The sequence below is a fragment of the Pelobates fuscus genome, chromosome 1 (assembly GCF_036172605.1).
Source record: "Pelobates fuscus isolate aPelFus1 chromosome 1, aPelFus1.pri, whole genome shotgun sequence".
Lineage (NCBI taxonomy): Eukaryota > Metazoa > Chordata > Amphibia > Anura > Pelobatidae > Pelobates > Pelobates fuscus.
Window position 1 is genome coordinate 446,294,189 of NC_086317.1, and position 26,719 is coordinate 446,320,907.

At 45.0% G+C, this 26,719-nt stretch overlaps 1 protein-coding gene across 2 annotated transcripts; it reads left to right on the forward strand.

Moving 5' to 3' along the window:
* The first annotated feature begins 644 nt into the window (after nt 1–644).
* Nucleotides 645–7,898, forward strand: LOC134598739 (sarcolipin-like). 2 transcript variants are annotated; one of them, XM_063444915.1, is made up of 3 exons: nt 645–774; nt 1,556–1,609; nt 7,285–7,898. In XM_063444915.1, the coding sequence occupies exon 3, from the start codon at nt 7,363–7,365 to the stop codon at nt 7,456–7,458; it is 96 nt and encodes a 31-aa protein (XP_063300985.1). In that variant the 5' UTR covers nt 645–774; nt 1,556–1,609; nt 7,285–7,362; the 3' UTR covers nt 7,459–7,898. The 2 variants fall into 2 exon arrangements, with proteins under 2 accessions (XP_063300985.1, XP_063300984.1); XM_063444914.1 differs by lacking the exon at nt 1,556–1,609 and having other exon boundaries at nt 646–774.
* The last annotated feature ends 18,821 nt before the right edge of the window (nt 7,899–26,719 follow it).

Below are 26,719 nucleotides of genomic sequence, written 5' to 3' on the forward strand. Positions count from 1 at the left end.
TGTAGGAGCCTTTTTCCTTTACCAAATGCTTTCCATTTCATTTTAAATTGTTCAGATGCATTCAACACCTAATTAAAAATAAAAATATCACGCTAGGCTTCCTGAGCCCTCTGAATATTTACATATTGATAATGGAGGCCTATCGTGTTACCTATTAAATCCTAACCACAATCCTTAAACTGCTCAAACAAATCCTGACATTTGTAAGCTCAGGGGACATAAAAAAAAAAAAAAAAAAAAAAAAAGGTCACATATTCAGATTATTGCCCATCTCAAGGACAGTGTGCTAATGATGTGTTCAAATAATAAAGGCTCCGCGCTACCAGGAGTAACGCCTTTGGGTTGGCTTAGTAATAGCTGTGTATTTATAAGGATACCGACAATGACTTAACAAGATATTTCATCATTTTTACAGGCAGTGGTAGAGAAGACAAAAAATATAGTATTTCTCTGAGTATGAATGAGTACTTATACTGGGCACATACCAAATATTTGTAGTATTAAGTATAATCATTAGGTAAAGTAAATCAAATATAAACTGTGTTTCAAATCATTCCTCCTATCAAGATACACTTCTTACCATACATATATATATAGTTGGTTCGTGACCTCATCAGATTCCCAGGCATTTCATATATTACCCTCCTCCTTCTTGCTACATTAGTTCCAACACTGACAGTTGCGAATCATATTACTCAAGAAGGTGAGGAGAGTCCAGCCTGGGAGAGGATTGATAAACTTAAAGCAATAAAGCATCCTGTGAAATTAGTTCAGGTAATAACCCGAAATGCTAATATTATTCACGTCTAGAATATATATATTTTTTTATCGAGTTATGCTTGGAAATGTTATCATAAAAATATAGCATAATTGTAGGTGCATGTTCTAGATGAGATTGTATTTCTCAGAGCTCCGAATGGAATGCAACCTAAAATGTATGTGATTTTTGTGCTGTGTGTTGTGTGTTGTGTGTTGTGTGTTTGAAGGCAGTGTTTTTTATTAAAACTATTATTCCAAAAAATATGTTGGCATAATAGCCTTAAAGTCTAATTTTACATGACCTGATTCCAATTAAATAATCATTTCTGATGAGCAAATAAACATGGGTGGGCAAAACACAATGTTTTTTTGCTAAATATATTATCTTGCCTTTTTTATATATAATAAATTAAGCACTGGTTCTTTTCCAAAACAAACACTACATCACAAATGTTATCTCTTCCTTAAGTTTAACCCCTTAAGGAATAAACTACGGGAATAAAAGGGAATCATGACATGTCACGTGTCCTTAAAGGGTTAAATAATGGCTACAAATCATAACTACAAATCTGGTAAATGCACGTTTTTTTTTAACTGAGTTACCAGTGATCGTTGTGATCAGGTTTAAGCTCTGCTAAATATATATTGTATGTTACACAGTTTGTTCAAAGAATTTCCTTTTGATGCTGTGATTATTTTTCCGATTGATGACGGATGTGTACAAATAAAAAAAAGATGGGGAACTCCATCAAACTCACAGCTGTTAAACTTGAAAAAAAAATCTGTTATAAAACAGGGTAATTGATTGACTGATTTATTGGTTGATTGACAAACATCTACAACTCCATAGGTAATTTTACTATTTTTTCGACTAGATGCCATTTGATGATTTTTTTTCATAAAAAATGTGTCAAAAGAGATATAATCAGGAGTGCAATAGGAAGTCCAGACATTGATTTAGACATTTTTACAGATGCTAGCTTTTCTGATTATTTTATGATGTGCCCGTACCATGCTATCAGTGGCATTTAGAATCGAGCCTCTGAGCATTAAAGGGACACTCCAGACTTATAAAGTACTTGAGCTTGCTGAAAAGCATTAAGTGTGAAGAGAGTCCTATTTTTTAATTTTGCAAACAGTGCCGATTTCACTTTTATAAATCAACCTGTAAACACCCACTTGGCTTACAAGTAGACAACAGGTCTTGTAACATTCTGGTTCTGTTAGCTCAGTGGAGCTAAACACAAGAGGCAGTCACTGCCCAGAGCACCTGCCTTGTAAAGACTTCTCATTGAGCTGCATTGGGAAGTCTATGATTGGACAGTCACAGAAAGTCTGGGCTGGGGAAGAACAGGGGGGGGTTCAAAGGCAGCAGACAAGAGGTCTGCAGTTTTGCAAGCTGTTTTTATATACCCCCAATGAAAAAAAATACAGCATTAAATGCATGCATGTTTTAATTTGGGTATATGTACTAATCAGTGACTTTTATTTATGTTTATTTTGGCAGTGGAGTGTCCCTTTAATTAACTTGTTGCATACGTACCTTCAGCAGAGATTTCTATTGCCTTTCTTTAAAATATTTTAAACCTAAAATACTTAAAAACAAAAATATTATAAATTCAATCTTTACACATATTGTAAGTAATTCACATTATTTTCACTTAGTTTTTTCATTAAATGACAATTTCAAGTAAAAACATATTCCAATTTAGCCAAGTTAGAAAAACTTAATATTATTAAAAGCTTGCTAAGCCTGAGAATTTTGGTCTAAATGTGTTTCAAGTAGTACGAACAAATCAAATTTCTTTTGATCTATGTCCGAATTAATTGATCCATCCAGAATTTACCTGTGGAGTCTTATTTGATTAAAAGGAATACGATTCGTTCAAAATGCATCTGTGCACGGGGGGCGGGGCCGGGCGGCCATGCCAGCAGGCTGCAAGTCACTATGGCTCCTGGGGAACTCGACTAAAAATGGGTAGAAACCCACTATAATCAACATAGAACCCCCTGGAAGTGTGTGATACCTGGCCCTGGAGTGTCTCCCGGTGCAGCTGGAGCACCTGATATCGGGTGGACCGGGTCCTGGAGAGATGCTCCGGGGCTGGAGACTGAGGCCTACCCGGGAGGAGAGTGGGCGGACGGCCGCTGCCCCGCTTTCCGCCCTGGCAACTACCAAGATCCACGACGAATCTTTGGGCCGGCGGGGGTTATCCCGGCCTACACCGGGCAGGCAACATCTTGGCAGTGCTCCCAAGCGACTCACCGCCATCAGCTACCATGTGGCCCTTACAAAATGGCTGACAGCGATGCACCTAACCTGTAAACCGCTGAAGAGGGCGCGCTGAGGGAGAGCTCCCACAATACAAGGCCAGAGCGATGACCACCCAAGGCATTTCAATGTAACAAAGAACAGGGCAGTGACAGAGAACTGCGGTTCTGATGGCTACCCACACCGCAAGCAGATCTACTCACCAGCAGAGGACCCAGCGCCTACCTTAACTGAGCACGCCTCACCGGAGCTCCTCATAATCCATACCGCTCTAGTCGCCCTAAATGACTACCCCACCCCAGCGGTGTCCACACCTGGTCACTGCGACCCGCAAAGCAGCATACCCGCACTCACAAGCCGGCTGAATAACAGATCACAGAGGTCCACAGACACTTCGACCTGCGGTGAGTTCCAGGGACGCAATGCACTCAGAGGTACCCTATGAGGACTATGAGCCGGAGAAGAGGACAGGGATCGACATCACTCCTGATGCAAAAGCGACAGGTACCCCAGCTCCTTACGACAGACAGCATCTAAAGCGAGAGTCACTAGACCCGTTACTGACAGCCTTAATAACAGAAACCCTGGCTGTGGGTACCTCCAAACGGACATATCTGCAACCGACACCATAATTGAGGCAACAGTATTTAATGGTCCTAATGCCCTGATTAGTGCAGATACCAACCCAATGTGCCACAACCTGCCTGGTGGCACAATCATCTGTAGATAAGCTGTTGTTTTCATATGAACATGTGTCTATACTCTTATACTATATTCACTTGCCTAATTAAGCCTAGGTTTTAAGCAACTTCGTAATGAAACGTTCTGAAATGTAAAATCACTAGACAGCATAGGTATGGATGTATGTGTAAAGAAGCCCACGACTTGTGTGTTAGCATCAATTTAATTAAGCTTGTTCTATTCGTAAATTTACAAACATTTGCGTTTTCTCATGCCACTGACTAACCTTTTGTCACTCTTGAATCACGCTGTTGTGGCGTTTTGTTTAATGCCCTGTAACCACCTGCACAACTAAAAATAAAGAATAAAAAAAAAAAATGCATCTGTGCACAAGTCTAGTGTAAATGATGAATTTCGATTGCAAAGTCATCGTAGGGTGAACTCACCTCTACAGTTATTTGAGGATGACTGCCTCAAATATATCTAAAATATGAAGATGATTTTGAAATAATTTTCATTACTAACCATTTCTAAGTATATAACCCCACTTGTATTATAATAAATAAATAATTTAAAATAATGATGGTTAAAAAAAAATGCTACCCCAGTGACTAGTAATTAATTCTCAATGAGAAGAAATGAACTCTCTGGCAATTTTTTTATTTTTTTTTTATTGATAAAAGGTAGTTTTGTAAATAAAGATCCTCCTTTTACTATACAATTGAGTGGCTGCAAATATTTATAGAACACTTTGTAAACCCTTTGCTGTACATTCTAATATTTGTTTCACAGACTCCTTAAGGTGTCGCACAGACTGTAAATGTCTTTCAACACATTTCTCAGCTAAAACCTTAGGTTCCTGTCTGTCTATGACAGTTGCGCGCTGTTCTAGAAGAATTTCCCTTCACCCCTCCTCATGCCATCATCGGGCTTCCACCATCCTGCCCCTCCTCATATCATCACTGCAAGTTGCTAAGTCTTTCAACTCTGGCCTTTAGAGGATCTCGAAATAGATGATACAGTCATTCTCCCTGTAACTAAATAATACTAACATCTATCCATTAAATATAATACTATTGTTGCAGTTGGTCATCTGCCCAGTGCCAAAGAACAAGCATTTGCTAAGGAAATTCTCGCCATATTTACGCACGGTGTAAAATGTGGTACATGAATACGAAATATATGGCTGTCACTGCTCAAAGGAGTCAGAAGTCAGAATATTTGTTTTTGTAAGAGATTTATTAAGGACAAGCTAAGGATAGGGTGCTAATTTGTTAAGCTGCGTGACATTCATACAATGTAATTAGATGCACGTACGGATATTATGTGTATATGCCATTGTTAACTGCGATGATTTTTCTTCTGATATGCCCAAACTGAAATGTTACAGGGGGTGTTTATATTAAGTATTGATATTTTACACAAAGCGCTGGGATATAGGAGCAGGGAGTGTCACACTTTGTGGTTGGAAAGTTGGTAGCCACTCCAAACAAATTTAAATGAAAACACTGCCTTGTATTTTTGGTTTGGAAAACATTAATGTTTCCATCTAAATGTTGTGCACACACAGGTTAAATGTTGCTGCAAAGCAATGCAATATTACGGTTAGCATCTTATGCCCACTAGTGTTTCACGAAGCTTCCAAGCAGGGGTTGTCATGCTCAATCCGTTTTTATTGTGCAGGTTAAAAGGAACACTGAAGTGTTAGGAATATAAATGTGTATCCCTAATGCTCTAGATGATTGGCACCCACCTGTAGGGAGTAGAAAAAGGTGATTTTAAGTTTTCTTCCTCACAGCGCTGGTCTCTGTGCTGCCATCCCACCCCTTTGGCTATTAAGATTGATAATTTTAACCAATCCAATGTTTTCTACAGAAAAGCATAGGGAGGCTCGTGTGCATGCGCGGCCTCTGGTCTCTAAGACCATCTGATTGACATTTATTCAGAAGCACTTCTAGCGGCTGTCAGAGTGACAGCCAATTGAGGGATTTAAATCCTGTAATGAAAACACTGCTATTCTACAGAATGGATATGTTTTCGCTTGCAGAGTTAAAATGGGGGACATGGCACTTAGATCACTTCATTGCAATGAAGTGGTCTGAGTGCCTGTAGTGTCCCAAAAAAAATTTATAGACATTGATAATATAAAAAGCACTTAAAAACTGCACTTTTCAGAATAACATGGAATCAATATCAAAACCACATGAGAACTGCACAATTTTAAGTTAAGTAAATTGCGCTATGCATAAAAGTAGTTTTGAGATTCACTACAACTCCATCCTTACTATACCTGACTGTGCGGTCTGGTATTTGGTAGGTACTGTCCCCTATAGTAACTATTCTGCTGTGTGCATAACTCCATCTATAGGGAATGGAGCCGGATCATCAAGGTACCGTGAGGTCCCTCGTAGTATCATGCCATGGTGGCATGTCCCTTGTGAGAGCCCCGTAAAAAAGAGAGTTAATTTCCTTAAAGTTTAAGATGTTCTGTGTAAGAGGCACTTCTTATTTAGTCAATATAGAAAGTTAGCATCTCCATAGCTACACACACATAGTGAAACTGTTATGTTTACATTGCAAGGTTAATCCAGCCTCTGGTGGCTGTCTTCCCGACAGCCGCTAGAGGCGCTTCTGTGACGCTGGATGCGAAATTCGAATCCAGCGTGAAGAACGTCCATAGGAAAGCATTGAGAAATGCTTTCCTATAGACTGTTATGCGTGCACGGCTCTTGCCACTCATGCGCATTCCGCTCCACTCGGGAGCTGACGTCGGCGGGGGAGGAGAGGTCACCAGCGCAGAGGGAGCCCGGCGCTGAATTAAGGTAAGTAGCTGCAGGGGTTTTAACCCCTTGAGCCCAGCGGGATGGGGACCCTGAGGGTGAGGGTCCCCCAAGGATTATATAGTGTCAGGAAAACAAGTTTGTTTTCCTGACACTATAGTGATCCTTCAAGTACTTACAGCTTTTGTAAAAATATTGACATAGTCATATGTCTCTGAAGCTAGTGTTTATATTATTTTTTCACCTATTGGAAGCATGTCTCTATTTAGGGTATACATTGAACAATCAGATGGTTATACCTACAGGGATACTATAGTCACCCATACAACTGGGTGTAGTGTCCCTGTAATTTTAGCCCTGCAACATCAAACATTTCAGTTTCAGAGAAAACTCTGTCTGTCTACCATACACCCACTGGAGGTGCTTCCTGCAGTTTCATTGAGTTTGACTTCATGAAGTGACACTGGGCATCCTCTCCTCACGCTTTGCTTGAGGATATCCGTACGAAAGCATTAATTCAATACTTTCCTGTAGGGAAGGCCTAATGCGCATTAGGTTCCCTCATTGGCTGACATCAGAGGAGGAGGAGCCCAACCCAGCGCCGACGGATTTCCACTTCCTTTAAACACAAAGTTCCAAATAAGTTCATTAAATAATTTTTTTCTTAGCTTACTTCGTACATATATTTTTATTTTATTTTTTAAGAATCTTGAATAATTTTATGATTACCAATTATTATCTAATGATTTGCTCTGGTGTATATTAAAATAATCCCTATGCTTTTTTTTCCAGCACATTGAGCTGTGGTGAACATTCCACGAGTGTCTGCTGAAATCGTCTCTTGGCATTCTTCTGAGACAATCCTACAAGATGGAGAGATCCACACAAGAGCTGTTCCTCAACTTCATGATTGTGTTGATCACTGTGCTGCTGATGTGGCTTCTGGTGAAGTCTTACCTGGAATAAAAGGACTAAATGATGATTTTTGGATCAACCTAAGTCGATGTTTCCAGTCCCTTCAGTGTTGACATAGTCTTTACAGTCTCCATCAACACTAAAGGGGCAGAAGTCAATGCGCCATGTACAGTATCTTCATACCAAGTGTGTCCTACTGCTCGTACCATCAACGCCATTGATGGTGTGTGGAACGCAAGATTTGCCCGTTCTTTATGCATACAAGGCAGCTTCATGTTTTTGACACAATGTTAACCAAAAGTTCCATCAATTATTGATAATAAATACTGTAAAATGCCTTTACTATAAGGGGGTGTGGGTTTTCCCCCACAGGATGTGGTTTTCCGCCACAGAAATCTAAAAAGATGTCTTAATATAATAATTTCTTGTTTTATCCCACATTCTGGGACACAAAAAAATTCAGCTGAATAAACAAATGGTTGGAGAAATTAGCTTATTGCATTTTTATTTAAATCATTAGCTTTATTTTCTCCCTAAAAACAAAATACACTTTTGGAGTTTCTAAATTACGGTAGATGACCTGAAATATTTACAAGATTGATTTATTCTAGCTGATGCTAAAAAAAAAAAAAAACAGGGCTATAATGCACATTTTTGGGAGTTTCAAAATTTAGACCAAAATAACTGATTTTTTTTTTTTTTTTTGTAATTCTTTATTTATTCCAAGGCAGGACACCATAAAAATAACATAGGCAATAAAACATACTAGTATACAATAAAACAGTGGCAAATTCACAATGGTATAAAACATAAATAAACGAATAAACAAAGTTGTAATCTGCTTCAGTAAATTCAGCAGAGCATTGCGTATCCGTTGTGTAAGTCTTTATAACAGTGGTGTCCCACCAGGTTTTTTTTATTTAAGATAAAACATATGAAAACTGACTGACCAAAGAAAGAGCATCCTCAGTTCCACTGCTTAGGTCTTACATACTTTTAGCTCACATTGAAGATCACGGTATCAAGAATCTTGACCCTACATCGTAAGAACTAATATTGCAAGTCCACCTTTCTAGACCAAGGATCCTCACTTATACTAAATCAAGGCACAATAGTCGTTAAGTGCCTGCATAAGCACGGGATGAATTTCTATTGACAGTCAGAAAAGGGTAAAGGAAAGATTGTGAGATATATAGAGAAGATACAGTTAAAAAAAACAGAATAAAGAAAGAAGAAGAGAGAGGGTGGAAGAAAAATGGAATGGAGGGGAGGGGAATTTTGTACCAGAGGGGGACGCAGAGAAACCAGCAGAGGAGAAAGACCCAAGTCCAGGCGGCAGAGTGTGTCTTCAAGTTCGTAGTAGTATCTTTCTATGGGGTGATCTATGCCATGTAAATCTCCTTAAAGTTCCCCCATAAGGGAGAAAAAGGAGATTTCAGCCGCTATCGCTAGTTGTTTGCACGAAGAGCGGTGTCGTGGGGGGATGAGCCCAACCCGCGAAACTCCCAATCACCCACTGAGCTGTTAATTTGTCCATAAGTAGCATGTCTCTGATTTTTTGTGTGAAAGCTGTAAGTGGGAGGGTCTCCCTCTGTAGCCAAACCTGAACTAAGGCCTTCCTGGCTGCCAAATTCACCTTATGTTTAAGTTTCTGTTCCATTTTTGACCAATCATCCATAGATCTGGCCAGGAGGAACACCCAGGGGTCTAATTTAATCTCCCTGTCGAAGACATCCCGCAGCAATGCAGTGATCTGTTTCCAATATTTTTGTACCTCCAGGCAGTCCCATCACACGTGTATATAAGTCCCCTTCTGACCGTACCCTCTCCAACATAAGTCCGTTGGGATTTTATTAATTCTGCAAAGTTTCGCTGGGGTAGTGTACCACCTAACCATAGTCTTGTAAGCTTGTTCCTGCAAAGAGACACATATAGAGGATGTTGCGGCAGCTTCCCAGATTTCCTGCCACTCAATGCCCTCCAATACCTCATTGAGATTCGCCTCCCATTGTTCTATATATGTAAGCTCACCCCATTCTAAGGTGTTGGTGCTTAGGTGAGCATATAGGCTGGTGATCAGGCCTTTTGGGAAGTGCTCTCCAATCCACATCCATTCAAAAAATGTGAGTTGTGTTAATGTGTTTTTTTTTAATCACAGGATTTAGGGCATAATCCCGAAGTTGGAGGTAGCGAAAAAAGTCAGAAGGCCGTATTTGGGCCCTAGTTTTCAATTCCTCAAATGTAATAAAGCATCCGCTTTCAAATAGATGGAATAAACGCTGTAATCCTATTTTTTCAATTCCCCTAAAATCTCTCACATCCATCCCTGGGATAAAAGATGCATTCCTCAGGTAAGGGGTTAGTGGTGAAGGGGAGGAAGACACACCATATCTGGATGACGTGGCGTCCCATATTTTCAAAGAGTTCGAGATAGCTGGGCACTCTACATGTAAAGTCGTTCTGTGTTCCCTAGGAATCCACATAAAGAATTGAGGGGTATCTGAACCCAGAAGAGACGCCTCTAAAACTACCCACCGTCTCTCCTCAGGAGGAGAGAGTGCCATAACGCTATTTGGGTTAGCTGGGCCGCTAGATAATAAAAGTAAAGATTTTGCAAACCCAAGCCTCCCCTCGTTTTCGCTCTATAAAGAACGTTCCGGGAGACCCTATGTTACTTGTTCTGCCATATGAATTTTCCAATAGCCTGGGGAAGTGCTCCTAAGTTAGATTTAGTCAATTTGACCGGGATGTCTTGGAAGAGGAACAGTATTCTAGGGAGGATATTAATTTTCACAGAATGTATCCTACCTATCCATGAGATTGGCTTATCCACCCACTTCTCCATGACCTCCATTAAGGTTCGAAGCATAGGAACGTAATTTTGTTGAAACAATTGAGCTGGAACAGCGGTCAACCGAACTCCTAAGTATTTAATATGATCCCGAGCTAAATGTAACTTGTACGTTTTGCCTATGTGAGCTAAGTCCACTCCCATCATGCTTATAGGTAGCGCGCTTGATTTATTTAAGTTCACCTTATACCCATCCAGTGCATTATATGTTTCTAAGACGTTTGTCAGTGACGCCATCAAATCTTTAGGATCGGTCAATGTCAGTAAGATATCGTCGGCGATTCCTGACACCACATATTGCTGTCCTCCAACCGTAATCCCTTAATCTCCGGATTGTGGCATATCACTTGCAAGAGGGGTTCCAAAGAAAGGGCAAATAGCAGGGGCAATAGAGGACACCCCTGCCTGGTACCATTACCTAATTGAAATGGCTAAATTTTTGCTCCCGAGATCCGAACATCAGAGTACATTGCTAGGACTGCGGTAATAAACTGGCTCGGAATGCCAAAATGTTCCAGTACCTCAAATAAATAAGGCCATTTGACCCTGTCAAAAGCCTTCTCAGTGTCAAGTGACAGTATCAAAGTCAGAATCCCCGTAGCAGCCTGCCTCCAGATAAGATCTATATTATGCCTAGTGTTCTCGAAGAATTGCCTGCCGCGTACGAAACCCACTTGATCCGGGTGTACCAAACATGTCAAGAGTGGATTCAGTCTGCTAACAAGAATCTTCGCTAAGATCGTGATTTATTAGAGATATCGGATGGAAGTTTTCCGGTGCCGAGTCGTCATTGCCGGATTTCGGCAAGAGTACTATGTTTGCCAATGACATGTCCCTATCTGGCGTGCCCCCTTCCTTGAGTTCATTCAGCCACGTCTCCAGGTAAGTGATGAGTTCCTTGCGAAACATCTTATATTAGCTGCTATCGAAGTCATCCGGGCCTGGGGCTTTATTGCCTTTTAAAGAAGATATGGCCATATCTATCTCCTCTGCCGAGATCCGCTTTCTTAGGTTATCTGAGTCCACACCCAAGGGACAATTGGGACAGAAAAGCACGGATATTATTCAATTCGCTGTGCGAACCGTTAGTGGTGCAGCAGGAGTGATTATATAATTTGGTATAGTAGTTGGTAAAAACCTGAGCGATATTTGTAGGATTTGTTTGGTACTTACCAAAAGAATCCTTAATTTTTGTGATATGGATGCTCCTCTGCCTCAGGCGGAGTTAACTGGCTAAGAGCGTATCCATTTTGTTTGATTTTTCAAATAAGTTCCTTTTGGACCACACTATAGCTCTTGCTGCTTCATCGAGGAGCGTTTCACGGACAGATGACTGCAGGGTCTGCACCTCCGCTAGTGTGCGAGGAGAAGAATCAGATTTCCTCAGGGATTCCAAGAGAGATAAAAGTAATTGCGCCTTACACTTCTTTTTCAAGGTAGCTTCGCGAATCAGTACTCCCCGAACAACCGCTTTGTGAGCCGCCCACACTGTGGCCGATGATATACCTGACTCAGTATTCCGAGCAAAATAATCAATCAGTTCTTTTCGAGTGGTCTCGACCACCGCCGGATCCTGAAGTAAAGACGTATTCAGCTTCCAAGACCACAGCGACGCCGTGCACAGTTTATCTAGTGTCAGCGTGATCCGACCACGTAATAGATCCCACTGTGGAGTTCGATACTTTGGTCAGTGCAAGGGAGCTCACCAAGAATAGGTCAATTCTCGAATAAGTGTTATGTGGTGCCGAATAAAACGTGTAGTCTCGGTCGTCTGGAAGGTGGGCTCTCCAAACATCTATAAGATCTGTGCTTTGTAGTAAAGTGTGTAGCAGCTTGTCCTGCCCACCTCTTCTATGTGACCGTGGTAGTCCACCACAAGGACCCCTATCCACAGCCGGACACGGTGTAGCATTGAAATCACCACCCACTATTGATACCGGAGAAACTGGCGGAAGCCAAGCACAGAGAGATGGACACAGGTTTCTTCAGGAAGGAAGAGATTCTTTATTGGATCACCGATCGGGACTCAGAGGGACTAATGTCACCAAAATACAGCAAGTTCTGAGCCCCGGACAATAGTGCAGGCTCCTTATATAGGCACATAACTCCTCCCATATTAAGCTCCACCCGCACATTCTCTTGACCAATCAATACAAATAATAATTAACTTCCTGCTTGACCGCATGGCCTGTCCAGCACAATGGAGGAGGGGAATACTATATCCTGTATTCTTGCACATGCTCCGTACACTACTGATCGTATCTTGCCTCGTGCAACCAACTGATCGATACGTCAGCATATGCACGTACACATGCCACGTGGTAATCTCGGCCTACTAAATTTATTTTTACCGAGATTCCACCACATTCCCCCCTTTGATGCCTCTTGATATTTCACAATTACTTGAGGCATCACTTAACCTTGGTTTGCATACACCGCAAGTTACCTTGAACCAGACCAGACTTATCTTATGATGTGAATCTTCAACACTCATCTTCCTGCATTAGTTCTCCCTGATCTAGAGCCTTATATTTATAAATTGCCATTATCTGTGCAGCAGCCTTCCTCTCTGCTATATTTTCTATCAGGCTTTGCACAGACCTAACTACTAAGGGTATAAGACACGGCAGGAGTAGACACAACATTAAAATCAGTAGGACTCCACCTACCACTGCCTTAAGCCCTCCAAACCACTCATACCAGCTACCAAACCAACTACTTGGATTATACCCTTTCCATACCTGTGTAGGCACATGCGCTAGTTTAACCATATGGCTAGTAAGCTCAGCTATTGCTTGCCCTTCGTCATCTATTTGAAGACAGCAATTGCTCAGGTTAAACTTCCCACATACACCTCCCTCTACTGCCAAAAGGTAATCCAAGGCTAATCTATTTTGGTATACTGCTGTCCTCATCCTGGTATTGTGCTTCGCTAGAAGATTGAGCGCTTGTGATGTCTCGTTAGTAATGATCTCAACCACTGCCTGTAATCTTATAATACGGTTGAGCATGTAAATTGGGGTTCTATAACCAAAGGTACCATCCTCTGCCCACGTGGCTGGCCCATAGTAATCTATAATACGCTGGGGAGGCCATTCATTATCTTCCCAGGTGCCTATCTCTATGGGTCCTCTTTTCTTCCTATGATTCACATCATACACTTTAACACCTAAAGTCTCACCTGTTTCAATAGGTAACAAGAAGAAGGATGGTTTGAGCATACCCAACACACATGCCCCTTCCCAGTCCTGTGGCAACTCCGAATAGGCTTTCTTACCACAGATCCAGTACAAATTTGCTGGGGCTCTCCAGTTAGATGTGATGGATAAATCAAACCATACATCCTTTAAATTGGCGTATCTAGCAAACGGTTAGATGGTTCTGAGACATTTGAAGCCGACCACCAAGTTGTATTCTTTGTATCATCATCATAAGCTTTTTGCCCTAGACAAGTTAATTCTCCTACAGAAGTATTATACATCATTCCTTTCCTTGCTATGCAAACATAACCTATGATGGAGGTCTTTAATCTCCACTCAGATTTACCTCTAACACTCATATGATAATCGGCTTGTGTAGATATTAATTGGTCAACTGCCTCAGAACCGGACATTACCTCCTTTGCTTCCCAAGGCCATTGGTCTCCCATGTTAGTACCTCCACACACATAGCAGTTGGTAACATTAAGACTACCGGCAATACTTTCAGCTAAATCAATAAACAGGTTTTTAGCATTATGGGGGATCTTATTATCTATGCTCATCTCTTCATAAAAGGAATGGTATACTTGATGAGTCTGGGAGGATACCGTATCAGTCTCTATCCCTATAAACAATACCGTCCCAGGATCTAAACCCGTCCCATATATTTGAAACCCAAATAAATTACCATATTTATCTAAGAACTTGTCGGGGTCATTTATAAGTATATGGACTGGATTGCATTCCATAGACTTACAATATGGGCTGGTAGGCAACTTAGTCACAATCATGTCCTTGTCTACTGTCTGTCCCCAAGTTGCCCACCCCACACAAGACCAATATGTGCAAAAGTTATAATCTCTATTTGGGCATCTAGGGCTCACATACTTATTTTTACTACTGGGACAAATATATTTATCGTTAGACCCATACGTCCTCTCCCATCTAAGATCCCCACATACATTCCACGGCTTTCTACGACTTGATATCGCTTTACACGCATCAAATAGCAGAACACCCGAAGAATGTACGGATTCTAATACCGTCTTATTAATTAGGGTCCCCTGAGGATCTCCATTCCTGAGAGTCAACCAAATTGTACGGGGTTGATACTCTGGACTGAAGCACTTAGGTTCTCCTACTCCTAAATGGCACACAATATATTCTATATTTAAGTATCTACATCTTGATACATCTCCTTTACACTCGTATTGCGAATGCCAAATTAGGGTTTGGGAAATATGGTTACCTGTTCTTGTAGTCTTAATGCATACCTCACAGCTAGGAGTGTCGGTACCTCTACCTTCCTGAATATAAAAATACACATATAAAAACATTATCAGAAACACATCTTTCGTCGTCATCCTCAGTCTTCGTCCGTGAATTTGTAATCCACAAGGTTCCTCGTCACTCCGACTGAGTCGTGCGCTTTAACCGGATCTTGCAGGGATTCTCTGGATCTGCTGTAGCTTGCCAAGAATCGACTGCTGCTGGTTTAACCCTGGAGTGATGTATCCACGGAGTCACTTCGGCTACTTTTATCGCTGTAGGGGTAGACAAAAGAACAACATAAGGACCTCTCCACTTGGGCCCTAACGGTACATTATTCCACTCTTTAATCCACACTTGGTCTCCTGGGTGGTAACTATGAACTGGGGGATAAATATTCACAGGTAATCTATCTTGTACCCATTTCTGTACCTCCTCCATAGTCTTACCCAACTCTACAACCTGCTGCCGGGTAATTCCTTCTCCCAACTGACTCAAATCCCCCCTTAAGTTATCAAGTACGGGAGGTGGTCGCCCATACATGATTTCAAAAGGAGAGAGACCCATTCTTCTGGTAGGTGTACTGCGGATTCGCAATAGAGCTATGGGCAAGAGAACGTTCCACTTAAGTTGGGTTTCCTGACACATTTTAGCCAACTGATTCTTAATAGCTCTATTCATTCTCTCTACCTTACCAGAACTCTGGGGTCTATATGCCGTATGAAGCCTCCACTTTATACCAAGCATATGAGTCAGTTGTTGTAGGCACTGATGAACAAAAGCTGGACCATTGTCCGATCCTATAGAGCAGGGTAGTCCATATCGGGGTATTATTTCTCGTAACAGGAATCTCACAACTTCTCCTGCTTTCTCTGTACGAGTAGGACATGCTTCTACCCAGCCTGAATAGGTACACACAACTACCAGTAGGTAGCGATGTCCACCAGATTTAGGCATCACTGTATAGTCAATTTGTAAATCGGACATGGGGAGTCCCCCCATAAACTGGACTCCTGGTGGCTTTACTGGTCCTTGCCTTGCATTATTTTTAGCACACGTTACACATCTTCGTACAATGGCTTGAGTCAAGTTGGACAATCTTGGTATATAGAAATGTTTTCTGAGAGATTCTTCGGTACTGTCTCTCCCAGAATGTGTCCCGTTGTGATAGTTTTGGACAATTTCTACTGCTAGTGATGCTGGAATGACTATTCTTCCATCTTCTAACTGATACCATTTGTTCTCCAAATACTTTCCAGGTTCAGTCTTTAACCACTCCTCTTCTTGAGCTGTATAAACTGGAGTCCATTGAGACAGTGGAGTTGGTATAAGAGCAGCTAAATGCCCCACATACTCCTGTCTTCCTGATTCAGCGGCACGCTTAGCTGCACTATCTGCCATCCGATTTCCTTTGGTTACATCACCATCTCCTCTCAGATGCGCTCGACAATGTATAATACCGACTTCTTTCGGCTCCCACACTGCTTCCAATAGTTGTAGGATTTCAGCTGCGTACTTGATTTCTTTGCCTTCTGAATTCAATAGTCCTCTTTCTTTATACAAAGCTCCGTGGGCATGAGTGGTTAAAAACGCATACTTGGAGTCCGTGTAGATGTTCACTCTTAAACCTTCAGCCAATTGTAACGCTCGTGTCAGTGCTATCAATTCTGCCTTTTGTGCTGATGTTCCTTTTGCCAGTGGCTTCTATCACCTTGTCTATCGTTGTTACTGCATATCCTGCATAGCGGATCCCTTCTTTCACATAACTACTGCCGTCGGTGTAATATTGAACATCGGGGTTCTGGATGGGAAAATCACGAAGATCTGGTCTACTTGAAAATACTTCATCCATTACTTCCAAACAATCATGTTGACTTTCAGTAGGTTGTGGCAAAAGGGTAGCTGGATTTAAGGTATTTACAGTCTCTAAATGCACTCTTGGGTTTTCACACAACATTGCTTGATACTTGGTCATACGTCTATTACTAAACCAATGATTTCCTTTGTAATCCAACAACGTCTGTACTGCATGTGGGACTCGTACATAAAGTTCTTGACCCAGAGTGAGTTTATCGGCTTCAGCTACTAGCAGGGCGGCTGCAGCTACGGCTCTTAGACAAGGTGGAAGTCCGCTGGCCACTGCATCCAGTTGCTTAGACATGTAGGCAACAGGTCTTTGCCATGATCCCAAGTACTGTGTCAATACTCCCACAGCCATTCTTCTTTGCTCATGTACATACAGGTAGAATGGTCGTGTGTGATCAGGTAGACCTAATGCTGGGGCACTCATCAAAGCCTTCTTCACATCTTCAAATGCCGTTTGCTGTTCTTGAGTCCATAAGAAGGGGTCGTGCTCTGTACCTTTGATAGCTGCATACAGAGGTTTTGCCAGTATCGCTTAGCTGGGAATCCATATCCTACAGAAGCCTGCTGCCCCCAAGAATTCTCGCACTTGTCTTCTATTCTTGGGTATCGGTATTTGGCACACAGCTTCTTTTCTCTCTGGCCCCATAATTCTTTGACCTTCAGAGATATGGAATCCCAGATATTTGACAGTTGGCAAACACAACTGAGCCTTCTTTCTAGACACCTTGTATCCTGCCTTCCAGAGAATGTGTAGTAGATCGTGCGTTGCTTGCTGACATATTTCCTTTGTAACTGCTGCTATCAACAAGTCATCTACATATTGTAACAATACACACTCTCCTGGGATGGACTCGAAATCCAATAAATCTTGACTTAGAGCTGAACCAAATAGGGTAGGTGAATTTTTAAACCCAGTCTTGTCCAGGTCATTTGGCGTTTTGAGCCCGTCACAGCGTTTTCCCATTGGAAAGCAAAGATACATTGGCTTTCTGCGGCAATTCGGAGGAAAAAGAAGGCATCTTTGAGGTCTAAGACTGTAAAATAAGTAGCCCCGCCCGGAATTAAAGCAAGCAGGTTATATGGATTGGGCACAACTGGATGTATACTAACAACCGCATCATTGACTGCTCTCAAGTCCTGTACAGGTCGATACTCATCTGTACCGGGCTTTTGAACAGGCAGCAATGGGGTGTTCCAGGGGGAAGTACAGAATTTTAGGATACCATACCGTATGAACTTATCCAGATAAGATTGGATGTTCTTCTTAGCCTTCTGCGGGATGTGATATTGTCTTAGGCTCACTGGATAAACCCCAAGTTTTAGTTCGATTTTAATAGGTGGAATATTGCGGGCCAGTCCTGGTGGGTTGTTCTCTGCCCAAACTCCTGGTATGTTGAATAAGGATTCATCACTCCTAGGGTTTTGGCTAGTCAACGCTGTATAAAGTCGCCACTCTTCTTCCTTTGGTACGGATAATGTCATAATACCTGAAGGTCCATTAAACTTTAAGGATGTTGTTCCATTTGGTAGGAACGTAATCTGCGCTTGTAACTTAGATAGCATATCACGTCCCAGCAATTGGACTGGACATTCAGGCATATAAAGGAATTGATGTTTTACTACGTGGCCTCCCAATGTACAGAGTCGACTTTTAAGAACCGGTTTTGCAGCACTTCTTCCAGTTGCTCCTATTACAGTAATAGTTCTTCCAGATGGAGGAGCAACTAGGTCAGTCACCACCGAATGTTCAGCACCAGTGTCGATCATGAACGCACTCCTTTTTCCCCCTATTGATACATCGACCATAGGCTCCGCTCGACCAAGGGGGATGGAGCCCGGTCGGTATCAATAGTCCTCCATGACCGTGTCAGCCAATCCTACAAAGTCCCTACCTTCTCTATCGCGGGACCTTTGCGCTGCTGGATAGTACCTATCTTCCCTTACACTTCCTCTGTTCCCATTACTTCCTCTATTACCATTGCTCCCTCCGGGGCCTCCTCTACCTCTCGCTCTGCCTCTAAAGTTTCCGTAACCTGCCCTGGGTAGGTCTCTCTCGTACTGCTCTCTTTGCGGACACTTGTTTCTCCAATGCCCTTCTTCCTTGCAATACGCGCACTGATTCCTACTCAAAGGCTCCCTATTCCATCTACTATCGCCTCTATCTGGGCCCCGTCTATCTACGCCTGCGATCGCTACCGCTAGCATATCAGCCTTTTTACGCATCTTGCGCTCTTCCTCTTTCTTTGTCTCTGTTTCCCTGTTCATGTATACTTTATTTGCTACCTCCATTAGTTGGGTGATAGACATTCCTGCAAACCCTTCTAACTTTTGTAGCTTGCGCTTAATATCTCCGTAAGCTTGGCTGACAAAGGCGGAGTTTACCATTCGGGAATTATCAGCGTCTTCCGGATTAAAGGGGGTATACAAGCGGTATGCCTCCAATAATCGGTCATAAAAGACACTGGGCGCTTCATCACTTTTCTGAATCACATCAACTGTCTTCGACATATTAATAGCTTTCTTCCCTCCGGCTTTCATGCCAGCAATTATAGCGTCTCTATAGGCTTTGAGTTGAACCATATCTGCTCCATTAACATTCCAATCGGGATCGGTATTAGGGTAATGTGTTGCGGCCCATGCTGCCGGATTGGCTTGATTTAAAGCACGGGCTCTATCCTCTAGCGCTTTAATGGCCGCTTGGTTAATCCTTGTCCTTTCCTCATTATTAAACAATGTCATTAATAACTGCTGGCAATAAGCCCATTTCGGATTATGTGTCTGAACTATCGAGGTGAACAGATCGGTCATAGCTTGTGGTTTCTCAGTGTACGAGGAATTGTGGGTCTTCCAATTCAAGAGATTGGTAGTCGTGAACGGGACATATACGAAGACTGGGTCAGCATGTGCCATTTGACCTGCGGCATCGAGATAGGCTGACCCAGGATTCAGACGAAGAGGCATCTGATAATGTTTGAGTTGTTGGGTACCGGTCAGTTGTCTGGTTAGTATAGGGCTACGTGAAGGGGCGTCAGTTATGGGTTCCAGTCGGGGGGAAATAAGGCATAGGGATGTGGGAGCTTGATTTTGGGAAAAGCTAGTAAATAGAATACTCCCAGCCGAGCTAGAAGAAGCTTGACCGGAAGTCTGAAGTGGCGCCAAATCAGGATATTCAGATCTAACGGGGGTTGGTTCTGGTTCCGGAAGGGGAGGTTTAATACGAGGGGGGGTGGATTCTGTACTGGAGGAGGAAGCGGAAGTGGATGAGGGCAATGAGGGGAGGGGTATAGAACTTCCTGCACTCGCGTCACCTCTTCCTCCTAAAGGGAAGTAAGGGGGCGGCAAAGGGATCTCGGACTCAGGGGGCGTGTCCAAAATGGGCCTAACCACAGTCCTAGTGGACAAACAAGTCCTGGCCACCATGAGGCGACATTGCTCCTCGTGGCATATCTGAATCCATTTTGGCAAGTCGTTTACGGCCTGTCTCCAACAATCAATATATGGAAACTGTCCGTAAAGTTCAGGCCTACCTGACACAGCCACGTGTACACGCTGTATCAGGGTTGGATCCAAACTACCACGTGGTGGCCATGCCGCAACCAAAATAGGCCACTCCCTAGTGCACAAAGTGACCAAACGTACAGGAGACATTTTAACCCCAAAATCACATGTTTTAAATCCCTTTTTAAAATGCTTTACCATACAACCTAAGGGATCCAAAATCGTTGACTCCGACGCGCCCATACTTATCAATGGAACGTCGTTGACAACGAATACTATGCACGCGTTCTATTCAACAGTCACACCCGTTTCCTCTGGCAACAGCACCACGTGGTACGGTTACCAAGTGAAACGTACACAATAACACAATAAACACTCAGGGAATTCCCGTACACACACAGCTGTTACACCAGTCACTAAATAATCAATATTATGCCCTTTGGCGAAACTATACAGTCACCCACGCTATAATTCTCTATATATGAATTACCCGTCTATAACACACCCCAGTAACATCGTCTTTTACAAATAGCGGTTACAGTACGGTTAGCATAGGTCAAAGCACAATTTAAGGTCACAATACAATTATTAGTGGTTATGGTGTTAAACATGCAATAGACGACAATGATTAGTACTTATATACAGTGTCAGTAAATATACAAGGTTATGGTACCGTGCACTATGATACAGCAACACACTATTAACACTCTCGCTAGACGGCTGAGCTCGCGCTATCTAACAAGATATACACTTTACTAACAATCTTTAACACATATACAATCCCAACTAAACTATTGGCCAGTACCTTGAATGGACTACCTAAAACTATCTACACCCATTTTGGTTAGCCACACTGCCCAAGCACCACATATAGCGAACTAGAGGGCGGAATTTACACAGAACCCTCTTAGTCTATTTACTCTATCAAAAATCTAGTGGGTTCCAAATTTACACGCCTTCCCACTTAGCCAAGATAGGTTGAGATCTAGCGAACCGAATTTACACAGACGCCGCTTAGTCTCCCGGTCCCTCCGACCTAGCGAACAAAATATACACCTTAGAACGCTAGTCTAGACAAGACACCGGTGTCCGGCTAGGGCTATTTACACAGAACCCCGCCTGACTCCAAACCAAATCAAACGGTCTTACTAAAGAGCGTTCGATTGAGCGGTGCGCCTTCGCTCCTTCCCTCCGACAGAGGGGGCAGATTCCATACACAGATTTAAACCCCTTTTGGGCCTACCGCACAATCGGTATACCCCTAGTGGGTCTGCCGTCTAAAACAGCAGTTGTCTTACCTCCTCGTTCCTGAACCTGAGTTCACACTCATCGACGGGGACACCCCAGCACTTCTTACGTAGAGGCCGATGATCTCCTGGACAACAGACCAGTGGCGCCGAGACGAAGGGAGGTCCACGCAGAAGTTCAGGGGTGCAGCCGTAGAGAACGTGGGCAAAGATAGACCGTCTCACGCCTCTGCCTCTCAGCTACCATTGAACGATGAGCTTCCCGGCCAATGCACAAAAATGATACCGGAGAAACTGACGGAAGCCAAGCACAGAGAGATGGACACAGGTTTCTTCAGGAAGGAAGAGATTCTTTATTGGATCACCGATCACCGAGGGACTAATGTCACCAAAATACAGCAAGTTCTGAGCCCCGGACAATAGTGCAGGCTCCTTATATAGGCACATAACTCCTCCCATATTAAGCTCCACCCGCACATTCTCTTGACCAATCAATACAAATAAGAATTAACTTCCTGCTTGACCGCATGGCCTGTCCAGCACAATGGAGGAGGGGAATACTATATCCTGTATTCTTGCACATGCTCCGTACACTACTGATTGTATCTTGCCTCGTGCAACCAACTGATCGATACGTCAGCATATGCACGTACACATGCCACGTGGTAATCTCGGCCTACTAAATTTAGTTTTACCGAGATTCCACCACACTATCACCATGCCGTGCGGCAGGTTATGCACCATTTGAGTCATCTCATTCCAAAAATCTATGGCCCTAGATTCGTATACAGTACGAAAGGTGTGGTCTTTTAAGGCAAACTTTGCCGACGCCGGCAGTGGCATACACATGACCCAGGGGGCCCCGGTGCAAAAATTGATCCGTGGGCCCCTCCTCCACGCGTGCTTACTCTGCGCGGGCCGGGGCCGCAACACATGGCGGTGGGCACCTGGTCGCAGGGGTTGCAGGGCTGTGACCCCTGCTACTGCGGCATGTACGCCAGTGCATGCAGATGCACACACACTTAAAGGACCACTACAGACACCCAGATCACATCAGCTCAATGAAGTGGTCTGGGTGTCAGGTCCCTCTAGTTTTAACCCTGCAGCTGAAAACATAGCAGTTTCAGAGAAACTGCTATGTTTATAATAGGGTTAATCGAGCCTCTAGTGGCTGTCTCACTGACAGCTGCTAGAGGCGCTTCCCCATGGGAGTCTGGCGCTGGAGAAAGGTAAGTGCTGAAGACACACACACTCTCACAAACACACTAACTAACAGACACACACATTTACTGACAGAGACACACTCAGCGACAGACATACATACACACTCACTTACAGAACATACACTCTCACTGACAAACACACATTCCCTAACAGACATCAAACAGACTCACTAACACACACACACAAACACACTCAGTAACAGACACACACATTAACACACTCACTAGCAGACACACACTAAACAGACACACTCACTGACACTCACTAGCAGACACACTCACACTAACACTCACACTAACACACACACCAACACACACACCAACACACACACACCAACACACACTAACACACACACCAACACTCACACACTAACACTCACACACTAACACTCACACACTAACACTCACACACACACTAACACTCACACGCACACGCACACTAACACACACACTAACACACACACTAACACACACACTAACACTCACACTAACACACACTAAGACACACACTAACACTCACACTAACACACACACTAACACTCACAATAACACTCACACTAACACACACACTAACACTCACACAACACTAACACTCACACTAACACTCACACTAACACACACTAAGACACACACTAAGACACACACTAACACGCACTAACACACACACTAAGACACATACTAACACACACTAGCACTCACAGTAACACTCACACATGTTTTTTTTTTAAATTTAATCCACCCAGCCTCCTTACCTTTTGGAGTGCTGAGGGGATTCCCTGGGGTCCAGTGGTGCTGCTGGACTCCTGGGCGGCCGGTCACCAGGCAGGCAGGCAGGCTGGCCGGCGCACAAGGGAGCACTCTCCCTGGCTGAGTGCTTCCTCTTCAGCTCCCTCGCGTGCCACGTAGGGATGCCGGCGCCGGAAGATTACGTCATCTTCCGGCTCCGGTATCAGTACGCGGCGCGCGAGAGAGCTGAAGAGGAAGCACTCAGCCAGGGAGTGTGCTCCCTCGCGTGCCCGCAGGACCGGCCGTGGGGTGACAGCAGGGCCAGCCTCAGTGGGCCCTGAGGTGGTCAACTCCTGGGACCCCAGGAGAAGAGGCTGGCCACAGTGCATACATACCGGGTCGCATGGGCGACCCTGGTATGTACGCCACTGGACGCCGGTACATGTGTCTCCTGCAGGAATGCAATATCAGGATCTAGGCGGTTAAGTTCCCTAAACATGAGGCAAAAATTTTTCGGGGCGTTAAGGCCCTTAACATTTAGAGATGTGAATTTCAGAGGCATTTTATCGCTAGAGGGGTGTTGCGTTCTGTGTAAACAAATCTATCCTCCCGCACATACCAATGTGCTGCTTGTGTTGGCTTACCAACATATTGAAGCCCATGGAACAACGCAGTGGGAGGAGTGGGCCTTGACAGAGCCAGGGAGTGGGCAGGTGCTAGTGTTTGGGGGTTGGGTTAGGGTAATGGTGCTTGGGGGTGGAGACAGGGAATATAAAGAGCAGCCATTTTAGAATAGGGGCCATTTTAACCAGAGCCTCTCTTACCTGTAAATTGTGTCAGGTCGGCGAGGTTCTTTTCTTTCTCGTTTCTGCAGGATTATGGCGTCGTTAGAAGAGATCCTGGATGGCGTTCGGGCAGCTGTGAAGGACCGAGGGCTGGATTGGCTTCATCAGCAGTTGGGCGCTTCCAGGCCTGCTCCCGCGGTACAGGCCCGTCGACCGACGAGGAGGACAAGACCACCCCAGCGTTTGAGCCCGGGTGCCGGGCCCGCAGCACGGCGGAGGAGGAGCCATTCAGCGGGACGTGAAATGACCGACGGTCCGGGTGAAGCCCGGTCAGCAGAGCCAGGCAGGTGCACGGCTCGCTCCGGCGGGCGCGGCGGCGGCGGCCTGGCAAGGACGGCCGTGCAGCGCACTGTGGCGGAGGGATACAAGCCACGCGGTTCCGCGGCTGGCAGGAGGAACGGTCCGGGTGGATCTCGGAAGACGGCCGGGACGGAGGCCGGGCCGGCTGGAGGTCATGTGAGCGGCGGCTCGGAGCAGACACGTCCCGGTGAGTCAGCCACTAGTGACAGTGCTGGAGGGCAGGGGAGTAATGATGTTGGAGGGTATGTAACGGCCCCTCAGGCGTTAGGGGGAGGCTGGGACAGCGGAGTCATGGCAGGAACATCTCAGACAGAGGCAGGGCAGGGAGACAGCTGCAGGGACAGGAGGAATTCGCAGGAAGCAAGTGGGTCCGGGCACACGGCAATCTGCCAGGATAGTGATGCTGAATCTGGAATAGGGCGGACGGCCGAAGAGAGGCCAGGCTCAGCACTGACAGATGGGAGGCAGAGTGCTCCTCCATTTAAGTCAGTTAAGGATGGCAGCGCTAGGCGAGAGGGCCCATCTGGCCGCTCTCAGGGGCAGCTTCATGACATGGAGGCCGCAGAGAGCGGGTGGGGAGAAGAACGGCGCTTCTCTAGCGTCAGGCGCAGCGGCACGAGGAGCAGAACAGGGAGTTCAGGAAGCAGGGAAAGGTCCCCAGCGCGGAGCGGGTGCAGCGTAGCAGGCTCCTGTTGCAGGAGGCGCAATTCCAGGGATGGCGAAAGGAGGAGTCAGCGTAGAAGATCAGGTTCACCAGAAGGGAGGTTCAGTGATCGGAGGAGGGGACCACCTCGCGAGGGCAGTCACCCTGCGAGACGAAGCATTGCTACGGATGACTGGGAGGAACGTAGGGAGGAAAGGCGGGTAAGGACGGCTAAGGACAGACTACCCAGGTTTCCTTCTCCCTACAGGTCCCGGAGCAATACACCTACGGTCTCGAGGCGAGTCCAGGCGGATGGGAGTCGGCGTCAACGGGATTCTCCGGTGCCTGGAAAGGTGGACGGAAGGACGGCGCCTCTGCAGCCAGCTGCGGCCAGAGGTTCAAGCGGTGAGTTCACACACACACGACACCCTGATCAGTTGTTAAGTGATTTAAGAAAATTTTTAGAGTCTTGGTCTGGGACAGAGGGGTCGCCTGCGCAATTCGGGAAGGTGTGGGCACAAGAGAGTAGTCGGGATCCGGCGGCTGGGCTCGGGGGGACGCGATTGTCCGCGCCCGGCGGAGGTGAGTCAAGCGCCGCGGCTGAGTTGTCGGGGTTAGAAGGAGGGGGCGAGGAACGTGAAGTAGGTGATGTCCCGGATGCGGCGCGGCAAAACGTGCACGTGTCCTTCGCGGGCCCCCTCGGATGTCATTTAAAAGCGGAGGTGAAGGATAAGATATGGAAAGGTGAGTTTGTGGAGATATTTTCCCTCCTTCCCCTAGAGGAGTTCTTGGACTTGAAGGAAGAGGATAAGAAGGATGCCAAAAAAGAGGAGGAGGAAAAAAGGCGGAGGTATCGCAAGATACCAAAGACTTTCGGGAATTGGTTGAGGGCCTTCTGCATTTTGGCTAGTGTCATCGGGGAGAAGGCTCCGGGGCGTTGCTCAGAACTCTTTTGTTATTTAGATGGGATAGGAGACGCGTACCGAACCTACGGAGGCTTGGCTTGGTGGAGGTACGACGAACAGTTTCGTCAGCGGCTAGCGGCGAATGCAAGCATGCGGTGGGACCAAATGGACCTGCCGTTATGGATGCGCCTTATGATGGCCCAGAAGGCGGCGCCCTTTCCCGGGGCAGCCGGCGCGGCCACAGGGGCCGGGTCGGCTGGGCAAAAGAAGGGTTTCTGCTGGATGTACAACGAGGGACATTGCAAATGGGGAAATACTTGCAGGTTCCGGCACGAATGTTCCGGCTGCGGGGGGACTCACGGTGTCAACCGTTGTTTCAAAAAGGGCAAGACTGGTGGGGGAGAAGGGTCCGTGGGGGCGGCAGCTCCCGCAACTGCAGTTGGGAGTGTCTCCAGTGAGAATAGACGTGATGTTGCCTTGGCTAAGGCGATACGTTAATAGGGAGGATGCAATTTTCTTGTGGCGGGGTTTTCGGGAGGGGTTCTTTATTCCCTATGTAGTTAGGGGACCAGGTACGTTATGTGGGAATCTCAAGTCCGTTCGGGAGCACCCGGAGGTAGTGCGGGAAAAACTGGGTAAGGAAGTGCAACTGGGGAGGATGGCGGGACCGTTCTTGTCGCCGCCATTGCCCGATTTGCGAATATCCCCGCTGGGCGTGGTCCCCAAGAAAGAAGTAGGC